Here is a 13,529-nt window from a genome sequence, read left to right as displayed (position 1 = left end):
AGAAGATAGAGATGATACTTCTAACGTCAGGGGGTTTGTAACGGGACGGCGCCCGTTATCTGTAAGCCGTTATATTAAAATGACACGATATCGGGGACTGATCTGTTACTTGGACATAATATGACGGGTATTTCTTTGGCATAATAGAAACCTCGTCGACCGATTATTCCGTCATTTTTAGACTTAATGCACTATTACTTGACCATTGTAGCTTAAAAAAACTCTTATTATGGGTTTTTGGTGAACGACGCCCGCTAATTAGTTTTTACTTAAAATATCTTTTATTACTTTGGTAAAGATATCTCTTATTATGGGTTTTTGGTGAACGACGCCCGTTTATTTTTTTTACTTTGGTAAAAATATCTTATGGAGCATCATATACCTAGTAAAAAAATAAAAAATAAAAATTATTTTTTAAAAATAAATTTATCGAATCATCATAATTGAAAATGTAAAACTCGAAACAACAAAAATCACATAAAAGGTATGAGACATTCTCACATAAGAAAACTCATATATCCCTGAAGATAACATATTCTAGTCCGTGGATAAAAAAGCTCTCACGAACTCCTCTCTAGCGGTAATCCACGTGATGGACACAACAATGATGCACCTCCTCGCATAGCGCATTCTTTCTTTGTAATCACACACCACCACGTAGCAACAAATAAAGAGAGATCGATCCCTTTTGTTGTCCTCTCGGAAGGAGGAAGAAGAGGGGAGGAGATGAGGAGGGCGACGACTATAGGGGTCTAGCTTATGATCCTTTGAACTCCTCTCTTATTTATAGAGAGCTCTTTTACCAACCTTAATAGATCATGCCTTAATGGGTATTGGATCTACATCCAATTACCCTTAACTTAATGGATGTTGGTTCCTTATTCAATAACTACTATAAGTTTTATTGTGTCTCGATCTTTTAAAATAGGGACTTATTGGATATTTCATATTTAATACTCTAGTCGTCATGTTGTCCATCATATGTGTGTGACCCTCTAAGCCCAATATCGAGCTGACTATAAGTTGCATTTGTCAGAACTCCTTTTGACTAAATAAATTATTATCCTCATAATAATTTACTCAACTCATTGAGACGTACTAGGCCACTACACCATAATCCCTAAATAGTATAGAGAAATCTAATCCATTGGAATTATCTACCCTCAGTTAATCTAGTATCTCAGAGATTATGTATTAGACGTGGTATTGTTAGGCTTATACAAAATCTATTTGAATCTCATTTTAATCGAATTCCCTCAAAGAACTCTTTCTCTCTTAATCTGAATCTCATGTTTATCAGATTCATTATGATCCAATTGACCCTAACTAAAAATTTGTCTGAGTGAAAACACATGATATTTCTCTCATGATACCGAGAGTAGATGATCCTCTATTGACACTTAATTACTTTCGTAAGGTTGACTGTCATACTCAATGACCATCTATACTAGAGCTAAAACTTTCAAACCTATAAATCAGGTATCAAAGAACGGAGTATTCAAATAAAGCATCCTTGGTATCTCAAATTTAATGACCAGATATATAATTTGGGCTATGGACTCACTATCTAACAATAAGATATCATTAACTATCCAACATTCTGTAAACAAATCATTCAATGAACTCATTCTCGAATGAGCACCTGCACTATATCCCTAATTTCCACATAAGTAGCTATGAAACCAGTTGCCTCCATCATATGAATGAGTATATAGTACACTGGTATATTCGATTACCTCAATGTCCTATTGAGAAACCTCATAGAGCATCACATGCACAGCGAAAAATTAAAACAAAAGTCCTCAAAACATATCTCATCGGATCACCATGTAACAACCGAGAGCATAAAACTTGAAGCAATAAAGTCGTATCAATAGATTGAGATATTATCACACAGGGGAGATCATATATACCCTAAATAGCATATCTTGGTCCCTGGGATAAATGAGGTCTTGTGAACTTCTTTATAGTGGTAATCTACACAGCGGATGCAACAATGATGCACCTCCTCGCATAGTAAGTTTTTCCTTGTAATTGCACACCACCATGCGATAACAGTCAAAAGAGAGGTCAACCCTCTTGTTGTCCTCTCACAACAGGGATGGACTCACAATTGAGAGAAAGATGAGGAGGAGGAGGAGATAGGAGATTGATGGCTATAGGGTCTAGCCTATGATTATTTTGAACCCCAACTCCTATTTATAAATAGCTTCCTTTATTAAACCCTAATGGATCATTCTTAGTGGGTATTATATCCTCATCTAATAACCATTAGCTTAATGGATATTAGATCTCCATCCAATAACCACTATAAGCTTTATTGGGTCTCACTCAATAGATCCATTAAAATAGGGCCTTATTAGATATCACATATTCAATTTTTTATTCATTGTATTGTCCAGTATATGTGTATGACCCTCTAGACCTAATACTGAGCTAGTTGTGAGTTGCACATGTTAGAACCTCTTCTAACTTAATGAATTATTATTCTTACTATGTCATAGTCCTCAAGCGGTATAGGATGATATAAAATCTATTGGACATGTCTACCCTCAATGTCACACCCCCCAAATTAATATATTCGAGAGGCATTAACCTATATTGAATCAAGAATATTATAATTCATCGACAATCCAATCCAAGATCTAAACTAATATTTGAGGACACTAAAAAAATATTCAAATCAAAATTCACATCCATAAAACCAAAACTAGTACAATTTATAATCATACACCACATCACTCAAACATTTATGAAAATTTTTAATCCAACTTAACAAAATATCAACCACACTATTAAATTTACAAGCGAACTCCAATCTTTTATTATAAGTGTATATCATCATAAAACTAAACTTAACATTACAAAATTTCAAATGTGAGAGGTCTTTTGAAGCTTTTACATGATATATCATTCTAAATTTATCAAGCAAAATATACTTATACAACAATAACATAATATATTATTATTATATTTAGTGAGTTCGAACGGTTGGTCCACAATCGAAAGTGTAGTCCTACACTTGTCTTTTCTTAGCTGACGTGGGAGACTGTGAGATAAGACCACATAGGCGGTCCAGTTGGAAGTCATTCTATTACTAAGGACTTGGTTCAGGATAACTAGGTAGGCGATCTGGGATCTTCCTGGTTGCAAGGTTCCTACATAGGGTTGGGTCATATATGTGTCATCGAGCGGAGGATAATCTTGTGGCTTCATGACTACATCATAATAGCGGGGTCACTTCCTGACCATCGGTGTTCTTGCATGACAGGCCAGTAACAAGAGCTGTTGTCACGACCCCTCCAATGTTTAAGTCAACAATGGAAAAAAGACAATAGTGTAAGTTATAACCCTCGGCGTCAGCCCCTCCGATGCTTAAGTCAGCGAAGCGAAGAAGATAACAGTGTAAGCTGTATGACTGAGTTAGTGTATAGAGAGTCCCCTCCTCAGCATGAGTTTATGGGTTCCTTTTTATACCTGATCCTTAAGCCTTATTACTAGTTAGCCTGAGATAAGATTAGGTGAATCACCCGATTATTTTCTAATCTTGATAAAGTAGGACGATTATTGTCAGTCATTGATGCGAGACATATCGGGATGCTTTGAGGATGTCATTTTGAGACTGATGACTTAAAGCATTATTTAGGTGTTAGTCTCTTTGACACATGAGTTAGCATGGGGCAAAATCATTCCTATCATTCTCCTTGCATATTAGTATTATTATTATTTTTAAATCATGCGATGGTGTATTTATAAATAAATATATATGTGTGTGTGCGTGCGCGCGCATGTAAAGAAAAAATATCAAGATTTGTTTAGAAATTTAGGAAAATAATATATAAAATTTTTTATTTATCTCTTACATCAAATTCCCATTACTCTTTTCTTTTTTTTTTCTTATTAAATTATTTTCGATTTAAGGTTAGATACACTTGATAAGTTACCAAAGAATAATATCTTTATTAATGATATTTATCATTAGTATTTATTTATAGGTTTTGTTAATCTTTATTATTTTGATCTAATACATAGGTAGGTAATAATCAAGAATATAATCGTTACAAAAATAATTTTTTTAAAAAGGATAGTTGTTGAAGAGGAAATTGGATAAATAAAAATAATCAATTGTCACCACCCAATCTCTTTGATGATTTAATTCATTACATCACGAAAGAAAATAAATTTCTATTGTACAAAGGGTAAGGTAAAGGGTCAAGATGTGATTCGAATCCATAATTTTAATTTTTAACAAAAATAGAAAAGATGTGATTCCAATATAGAACAATATGGGAAACTGTTTTCCATATCTTTTCTTTAATCTTTAATAAGTAGATCTTAAAAAATAAAAAAGTTTCTCAATCAAGAAAATGGACAGTCATTTGGAGTTATCTAAATGAAGTCAAAAAAAGAAATTTCCAAATATGATCGGGTGGTGGGTTGGTCATTTGAACTTAATGAACTTTGGGTTGGTCATTTGAACTTATCTAAATGAAAAAACAAATAAAGACTTCCAAATATGAATGGGCAGTGGGTGGGAGGGTTTGGAGATTTCGTAAATTCATGTAATAGTCTTCTTGCTATTAGGGCTAACTATAAATTATTTTTTATAATTAGTTATCTTTAGTATTCTGATCTGTATATTTTTAAAAATTATATTAAGATTTTTGAAAGTAAAACATTGAGATCCGTATATAGAGTTAAAAATAATAATTTTATAAGATTAAAAAAATAAAAAAAAATTATTGAAGTAAGAAGATTAAATATTATAAAAGATCTTAATATAATTTAAAAAAATATAATGATCAAACAATATAGATTATATTTACACTCATGTGTTTTTTATACACATGATCTTATATTCTATAATTTTTACACTAATTTTTACAAATGAAAGTTGACTTAAAAATAAAAAGTCTTTCAAAATAGACAAGTATACCCACTCCTGTTGAGATAGGTAACATGTGGGGTCCGTTTGGGCTGGACGAGGTTGGAGCCATTAATTTTTTTGTATGGTAGCTTCGAGTCAGTTGCCCCCTAACAAAGATAGTCTTCCCTCTCCCTCCCTCGCTTTCTATATCGTCTCGCCCTAAACCGCCACGCTCAACATAAAAATCTCTGCTAAACAAGATCGAGAGAGCAGGTAATCACGTTCATTTTTTTTATCCTTCAATATAAATTAATTATCATAAATAATATATTATTTTTATTTAAATTATTGACTTTTTTTTTATTTATGTCGTATAATTAAAGAAATAATTAAAATTATTTTTTAATTATATAAATAAGTTAAAATTTTAATTAATTTATTCCTAATGAGTGATGAAATTTTTAGAAAGTAAATAGTTCAAATTCTATGAATCATAAGAAATAAATATTATAATTTTATTTTTTATATATATAAATAAATTAAAAAAATTAAATTATTACTTATCTTGGGAGCAGAATTTTTCTTATATAAATCGAGATCCTTTTCATCATTCTTCATTAGTCTAGAGAATTGAGAAAAGAATTCCGAGGAGAGGTTTGTTATCAATTTTTATTTATATTTTAAGATTTTTGATATTAGAATTATTATAATTTGTATGATGCATAATAATATTTTAATTTTAAAAATTTTATTATTTTAAAATAATAAAATCTGATTTAATAAGAGAGATTTTAAATATTAATGTGATTGTTATCATATAATATATATAACTACTCGAGTTGTCCACGTTGAAAGTATCCTTAAAGAGATAAAAGTCCGCAAAGCTATCAGTGCACATACTTCATATATCAAGTATTATTCTTGGTAATATTTTATTATATTATTTTTTATATAAATATAAATAAATGATTGTGATTATCTATATATCTTTGTTAAGAATAGGTAAAATGATTTTTTTCAGGGTTAGCTGACCGTTAAATTTGATAATTAAATAGTTCCTTTATTTGTTAATAGGAGATACATATCCTCACTTAGACAAGTGAAAAATATCATTTCATCTACGATTTGGAGTACAGTTTCCGGAATTTATCTTGTATAATATGTCTTTCCATTCAAGAAGTATACTACCAAGTGTATGTTATTTGATTATTATATAAACGAGATGTGTTGCGTGTGATTGATGTCCGATTTTATTTATTATATAATAATAATAATTATTTTTAATATATAAAATTTTTAGATTACTACTAATATGTAATTATTAATTAATCTTTTATATTTATTTTTAAAATAATTTATTACTTTGTAATACATTTGAGTTTTGGGTGGAGAACTTCTTTTTTTTATGATCCGATATATTTTTTAATTAAAAATATTTAATAAAGTTAAAAAAAATAAAGATTTAAATTTAAATTGTTTTTATAAAATGAGAAATAATGAACTGATAATTTATTTTTTTTAAATCTCGGATGCAAAAGAGCGAGCGTCGATCGGCTAGGACGATGCAGGTCAAGTCCGGCTACGGCTCCGACGGGGTCTACCGCTCGCTCTGGGCGCACATCGCCTTCCCCGACGACCCCGACCTCTCCATGGTCCCATTTTTCTTCCGCCGGGCCGTCGCGTACCCCGACCGCCTCGCCCTGGCCGACGCCGACACCGGCGCCTCCCTCTCCTTTCAGGCCCTCCGGTCCGCCGTCCTCTCCGCTGCCGCCGGCTTCTCCTCCCTCTGCGGCATCCGCAAGGGCGACGTCGTCCTCATGTTCGCCCCCAACTCCCTCCACTTCCCCGTCTCCTTCCTCGCCGTCGTCTCCTTCGGTGCCATTGTCACCACCGTCAACCCGATCTACACCGGCCACGAACTCGCCAGCCAGGCCCGCGATGCCGGCGCCAAGCTCGTCGTCACCACCCCGGAGCTCTGGCCCAAGGCCGCCGCCTTGCGCCTCCCCACCGTCATCATCGGCCCCAGCGGCTCCCCCTTGTCCCCTCCCCCCGAGACCCCCGTCACCTTCTTCGACGACCTCGTCGCCAACTCCGATCCGGCGGGGTTCTCGCCGCCGCCGGTGTACCAGTCGGACGTGGCGGCGCTGCTCTACTCATCGGGGACCACCGGTACGAGCAAGGACGTCGTGCTGACCCACCGGAACTTCATCTGCACCGCCATGATGATGACGGCGGATCAAGATTTTAGGGGGGAGGGGCAGAACACCTTCCTCTGCTTTCTGCCCATGTTCCATGCAGCCGGCCTGTCACCGATCACCTACGCCCAAATGCAGAGGGGCAACAGCATCGTGTCCATGTCCAGGTTCGACATGGAGGCGATGTTGAGGGCGATCGAGAAGTACAGGGTCACGCACTTCTATTGCGCGCCGCCGGTGATGATCGCGCTTGCTAAGCAGGGGAAGGTGACCAAGTACGATCTCAGCTCGGTGAGGCTTGTGGGTTCTGGCGCAGCGCCTTTAGGGAAGGATGTGATGGAAATAGTCGCTAACAACTTGCCTCACGCCGACATAGTGCAGGTATCATCCGGACCTGTTTGCAAGTACTCCAATTATACTGGTGAAGTTAGATAAATTGTATTTATTTCAATTATACTGGTTCTATTATGCATTCTGAAAATTTTAAAGATATCTTATGCTATGCTTTAGAAATTTAACATAAATAAATATTTATTTAAAATAAATAAATTCTTTATATATTTAACCTATGCTTTCGAAATATGCATAAATATTAAGTACTTTCTTTATGCTTATATAATTTACAAAACATCAATTTTATATGTATTTCAAATCATGATTTTCTAACAATATCTTTTAAAGCATAATAAAATTTAAATGTATTTTCATAATGAAAGTATAAGTAGTTGCATGTCAAGGCATAAAACATAAAACATTATAGTGGAAAGACTATCATTAAATTTTCAAAATAAGCATAAATATTACTAAGGCTTCTATAGATAAATATAACTAAAATATATATGCCAAAACAGAAGTCGTAGTATTGTCAATGACTACAACCACATTATATCTCCATGACAAGATCTAAAACTATATTTAACCCTCATAGTATAGGTAACACATATCGCCTTGTGTCTAGAAGAAACTAGTTTCTAAATAAGTACCAATGTATAATCTCTGACTAGACAACTACCATTATAATAAAAATAATATATTGATGACTTTTTTACAAACTAAGAAGTTTTAACAAATCATTTTTTTTATCATTTCGAAGCTGATGCAATTATATATTAATTAAAATTAATAATATTCACATATTCTTCAAAGAATGGATTTTTTTTATAAATTATATAATATAAATAAATAAATATTTGTAACGTAGCAAGTGGTGGGAGGCGATTCAATTAAGTCCCTATAAATTTTGTATTTACAACTAGGTCCTAGAATTGAATTTTGGGATATTACATTTTGAGCTTATCTAGTTAGTTTTCTCCTAGAATTGAATTGTGCTTTAATATTCACACTGAACTAATTTCTAATGCTAGAATAAGTGTTTTTTTTCTGGAATAGTCCAGTAAATTGCAGTGTAAATATAGTCTCACATGTGAAGAGTAGCATTCTGAATTATATAATCTGCAATTGTTGTGAACACTATTGCCATTAACAATTAACCTCAATAATGCTTGCCAAAATTTCAAATTTCCACAAGCCATCCTAATTTATAATTATCATTGCTCCACATTTATATTATAAATTCCACTTGAAATGCGTTAGTTGGTCGATAAGCTGATCACTGTGTATGGTACATGTTATTGTTCTAATTAATAATGAATGCTGCTGCTCTTGCTAGAGCATGATAAATTTCTTTGCCTAGAATATAATGAATGAGTGGAGTATTATTATTGGTGCTTTCCATTGGAGAGAAGACAAACACAGGTACAGGAGTGACTAAATATATTTGATCGTTTGCTTTTGTGTTCCAAACAGGTATATGGTATGACAGAGACTTGTGGACTCATATCGCTAGAAATTCCTGCCCCGGGTGAGGTTCGTGATTTTGGTTCTGTTGGAACAATGGTGTCTGGAATGGAGGCTAAAGTTGTCAGTGTAGACACATTGAAGCCTCTACCACCAAATCAATTAGGCGAATTGTGCTTCCGTGGACCAAACATAATGCAAGGTAAAATCTTGTCACAGTTTAGGTAAATTCTCCTAAACTCAGCAAGAGTAAAGTTCCACTAGTTGTTGATTCAAAGTTGTCATGTTCTTTTACCTTTATGCTCTTTATCAATGATCTTTATATCTATGGAAAACCATTATCAAAATTACCTAACCATCAGGAGTTTAAATGTTACCTTACATGTAGCATGATATAGTTCTAGTTCTCCTTCAGCTCCTACTTATTCTGCAAAATGACTGCAGGTTACCTTCAAATTTTGTGACATCATTGATCATGAACTTCATTTGTTGCTATTCTTTTTTTTCTTTAAAGATAATTTCAAGAGAATTTCTTTGAGAAACATATGATGGATAAGGTCTCTGTTATTTTTAACCTATGTTTTAATTTCTATTATTGTACATTGCTGCTGCTGCTGAGTGCATTGTTGCAAACTTCTTCAGGGTATATTAACAATCCACAAGCAACAAACTTGACTTTGAAAGATGGATGGTTACATACCGGCGATCTTGGCTATTTTGATGAAAAGGGACAATTGTTTGTCGTTGATCGAATTAAAGAACTCATCAAGTACAAAGGTCATCAGGTAAGCTTTTAGTATCAAATTCATGTGTTGTGTCATGTTCAGTGTGCAACTGGAAACTTAGATCTGGAGTTGCAGATAATTTTGTGTTTAGTAGACTAGGCTGTCACGATGATCCAATTATCGGAAACGACGGCCGAGAGAATCTATTTTTGTGTTATATAGTAACAGTAGCACATAACTGTATAATAAAAAAAAGAAACTGTTTCATTTTTGGTTGCATAATATAATCTTACTTCCCTGAGGAAAATGAAAAGCATTAAGAACCTATCCAAAAAGTTGAAGAAACTGAAGCAATAGTAAGTACTTTGGATGCAGAAATGATTTGATGATTAGTCTCTTGCTTACTAAATGTAAATTTTGTTTATTGTTAGTTCCCTTTTATGTCAAAAACTCAGTTTTGTATTTATTTATTATTTTGATAGATTGCACCTGCTGAACTGGAGGGATTGCTTCTTTCACATCCTGAGATATTAGATGCAGTTGTTATTCCGTAAGTCGGAAATTGTAATGCAAGTTCTTTTTCAGTCTCCTCTTGGAGACAGCATTGAGCAGATTCAGATGCACTTGTGGTTAATCATTGCATTACGCGGTTAATTTCAGACTGCAAAATTCCAACAATTCTTTATGTTTCTCATTCAGGTTTCCTAACGCTGAAGCTGGAGAGGTTCCGATTGCTTATGTGGTCCGATCTCCTAATAGTTCATTGACTGAAGAAGATGTCCTGAACTTCATCTCGAAACTGGTAACACTGAGTGTCTATTTTTACTTTTATTCTGTTTTCCATATACTGCAGAGTGAGTATACAATTTTTCTTTTTTTGTAAAGAAAGAATCCTACAACAATTAAAATATTCCTTTAAAAAACACCAAAAAGATTAAAAGACTTCCTTATTCTTTTAGCCCTTTTGACACCTTCCTATATGGTACATTTAATATGAATATAGCTGAAATGAACTCGGTGGCAATGGATTCCTAGTGGGGAGCTAAACTCGTTGTATTAAATGACATAAACATCTGTAGGGTCGGAAGATCTATGTGTTAATCTTGACTTAGTTGTAGGATGAGTTGTTGATCACATTATTTTACTTGCTTATGACAATCTTACTCTGTTTTAGCTATAAAATCGTTTTGTTTCATCATAAATGGTTTCAGTTGTTCTGTCACTTAAAAGATCCACCATTTATTTGTCAGCAAAGTCTAAAGCATCTCATTTCTTTCAGGAGTGTGTTAAGACTTAGAACAGGACAAATCCAAAGAACTTAGCAATCCAATTATCGTTCAAAATTTCCCTTTCATTTTTTCTTTTTTAAACCCGGTTTTCCATGTTGCAAATGTCTTTCTGAGTCATTTTTGTCTCGCATCAACAGGTTGCACCTATTAAGAGGTTGAGAAGAGTTACCTTTGTCAACTCTGTACCCAAGTCTGCCGCAGGAAAAATACTAAGAAGAGTGCTGATTGAGAAGGCAAGATCAAAGTTGTAGAGGGTGTTACTTCCCTCGGAACATTTATCCCAGGTTGGAAGTGAGAGATTTCCTAACTACTGAGATTTCCTAGTGCAATTTTGTCGGCTACATAGCAGATGAGATTTCCTCGATTGCATGAGAAAATTTTGTTGGAGAAAAATCCTCTCTTTCATTATGTATAAATATATATTATATGATATTAATTGAGATGTGTTTTCTTTTTATTTTTATAATTTCATTCTTCATTCTATCATTTTATTGTGGCATTAGAGCAGTAAGAAGAGAGGTGCAAACCTCTGCCTTCGACTAGCGACCATCATCGTTGCAGCCACATTCCCAAGCGAGACTCTGCGACCAGTCCTCATCTTCCTCATCGCGGTAGTCTTCGCTGATCTGCCATAATAGTCTGTAGTCTTCGTTCATCTTCCCAAGGGGACGCCTGTGCCCTCAACAATCTACATGTTGGGCGGTCCGACGCTCTCCTCTACGTATACGTACAGCTGTGCCACGCACAGCACCGCGTGGATCGCTGCTACGTACACGAACTCAAGCCACCGCAATCACCCACCTCTCACCTCCCACCTTCCACCTCTGTCAGTGCACCGTCATTGAACCGTTGCTCCAGACCTGATCTGCTTCCGCAACCATCGAGCAACCCTCTTTGTGGACTTGGTTGCCAGAACCCTCTCGCTAGGCACCATCGACCAGCTCCTGGCTGTCCTCGCCTCCAGCAACATCGTCCTCACTACTTCCGGTGGCATCCTGTGGTAGCGTTTTGATCTTCCTACGGACACGCTCCTGCCGGGTCACGTCTTGGTCCTGGAGAGGACCTTGTCTTGGTGCAGGCCTACCATCCCTTTCTACTATTATCGAATAATCTTTGTAGTTCTCTCCCGCTGCCTCTAATCGGTGATCGGGGCAGCCACTACATCCTACTCCACCTTCATCTCGACAAGCAGCATTTGGAATCTTTCCACACCACTTGTTGCACCATTGCATCGTTGCCCAGATTCCTAACTGCTGATCTGCTACATAAAGATCTATAACTGTCTTACACAAAGCTAACCTTCTCCTTCAACAAAGACCTCGTTTGCCAACAACCTTCCTCAGGTGACACTGATCTGCACCACCACCACCTCTTCTTCCTTGATCATTGTTGTCGCTACAACCTTTTACCTACTTCCATATGTCCTCAATATCTACCTCTGATGCTCCAGTTATTGTTCCCGCAGGGAACCATAGTATTTTCCCACATACAAGCCTTATTTCCATCAATGCAGCAACTCTCATCCCCTTCAAATTATCCAAAGGTGGCAACTACGCATCCTGACGACGATGAATATCAAGCCCTCACATCCTATCTCTCATCCTGTGGCATCCAACACCTTAAGTCACCTTCACACACTCCTCAACTAGTTGGCTCTGCTAAACGTAAACATCGACATATCATAGAAACTAGTCTCACTCTTCTACATTAAGCCTCCATGCCAACCACTTTTTGGTCTGTAGCTTTTTAAACCGCCACTTACCTTATTAATTGTATGCTCAATCCAGTCCTCCAATATCAATTATCATTTGGAAAACTATTTTCCAAATCTCATATTCTTTACAAACTCAGAATATTTGATTGTTTATGTTATCCATGGCTACGTCCCTATACACCACATAAGATCACACCAAGATCCAAGCCTTGCATTTTCATAGGATATTCTCTTGAACATAATGCCTTTCGATGCTACGATCTTAAAACTCAAAAAGTCTTTGTCTTCTGTTATTTTTATGGAGTCTGCCTTTTATATCCTCAGAAACACAACAACCTTCTTTACCTAGTGCCACTAATGTATCTTAGCCCAACCCAACCCATGTCAATACCTCTCCACCACTCATACCAATACCATAACCTACAACTCTTAAACATCCAATGATAACTCGTTCAAAAAGTGGTATCTTTAAACCACGTCAGGTTCTCGACCTACATGCTCTCATACAATCCTCTCCTGAGACCAATGAACCTACCACAATCACTTAAGCTAAAAAATCTCCACACTGGTGTAAAGCCATGCCACTAGCGTAAAGCCATGCGTGAAGAATATAATGCCCTACTTCATAACTCTACATGGACTCTTGTGTCATTTCATCCTATACAAAACATCATCGGGTGTAAATGGGTCTTTCGAATTAAGCGGAACCCAGACGGGTCCGTTGCTAGATACAAAGCTCGTTTAGTTGCCAAAGGGTTTCATCAACGACCTGGAGTTGACTTCACAGAGACTTTCAGCCTCGTAGTTAAACCTACAACAATTCGACTTATTCTAAGTTTGGCCATCTCCGGGGGCTGGCACTTACGCCAACTGGACGTTAATAATGCTTTTTTACAGGAGACTCTAACTGAAGATGTCTTTATGCAGCAACCCCCGGTTTTA

General features: G+C 35.8%; 1 protein-coding gene across 1 annotated transcript; it reads left to right on the top strand.

The window, feature by feature from the left end:
• The first annotated feature begins 6,410 nt into the window (after positions 1-6,410).
• LOC135611799 (4-coumarate--CoA ligase-like 1) lies at positions 6,411-11,124 on the top strand. Its single transcript, XM_065107437.1, has 6 exons — positions 6,411-7,443; positions 8,869-9,061; positions 9,502-9,644; positions 10,067-10,134; positions 10,284-10,386; positions 11,011-11,124. Exons 1-6 carry the CDS (start codon positions 6,430-6,432, stop codon positions 11,122-11,124), a joined length of 1,635 nt encoding a protein of 544 aa, XP_064963509.1. The 5' UTR covers positions 6,411-6,429.
• Positions 11,125-13,529: the final 2,405 nt, after the last annotated feature.

This window comes from Musa acuminata, chromosome BXJ2-5, assembly GCF_036884655.1.
Source record: "Musa acuminata AAA Group cultivar baxijiao chromosome BXJ2-5, Cavendish_Baxijiao_AAA, whole genome shotgun sequence".
Lineage (NCBI taxonomy): Eukaryota > Viridiplantae > Streptophyta > Magnoliopsida > Zingiberales > Musaceae > Musa > Musa acuminata.
Note: the sequence above shows the minus strand (reverse complement) of the source record. Positions and strands in the feature narration are given on the sequence as shown.

What these genes read in the sequence shown, in the direction of transcription:
- LOC135611799 (XM_065107437.1), top strand. Translation starts at nt 6,430, where the DNA reads ATGCAGGTCAAGTCCGGCTACGGCTCCGACGGGGTCTACCGCTCGCTC. An exon ending in CTCACGCCGACATAGTGCAG is followed by an intron (nt 7,444 to 8,868) that starts GTATCATCCGGA and finishes TGTTCCAAACAG; the next exon opens with GTATATGGTATGACAGAGAC. An exon ending in TGAACTTCATCTCGAAACTG is followed by an intron (nt 10,387 to 11,010) that starts GTAACACTGAGT and finishes TCGCATCAACAG; the next exon opens with GTTGCACCTATTAAGAGGTT.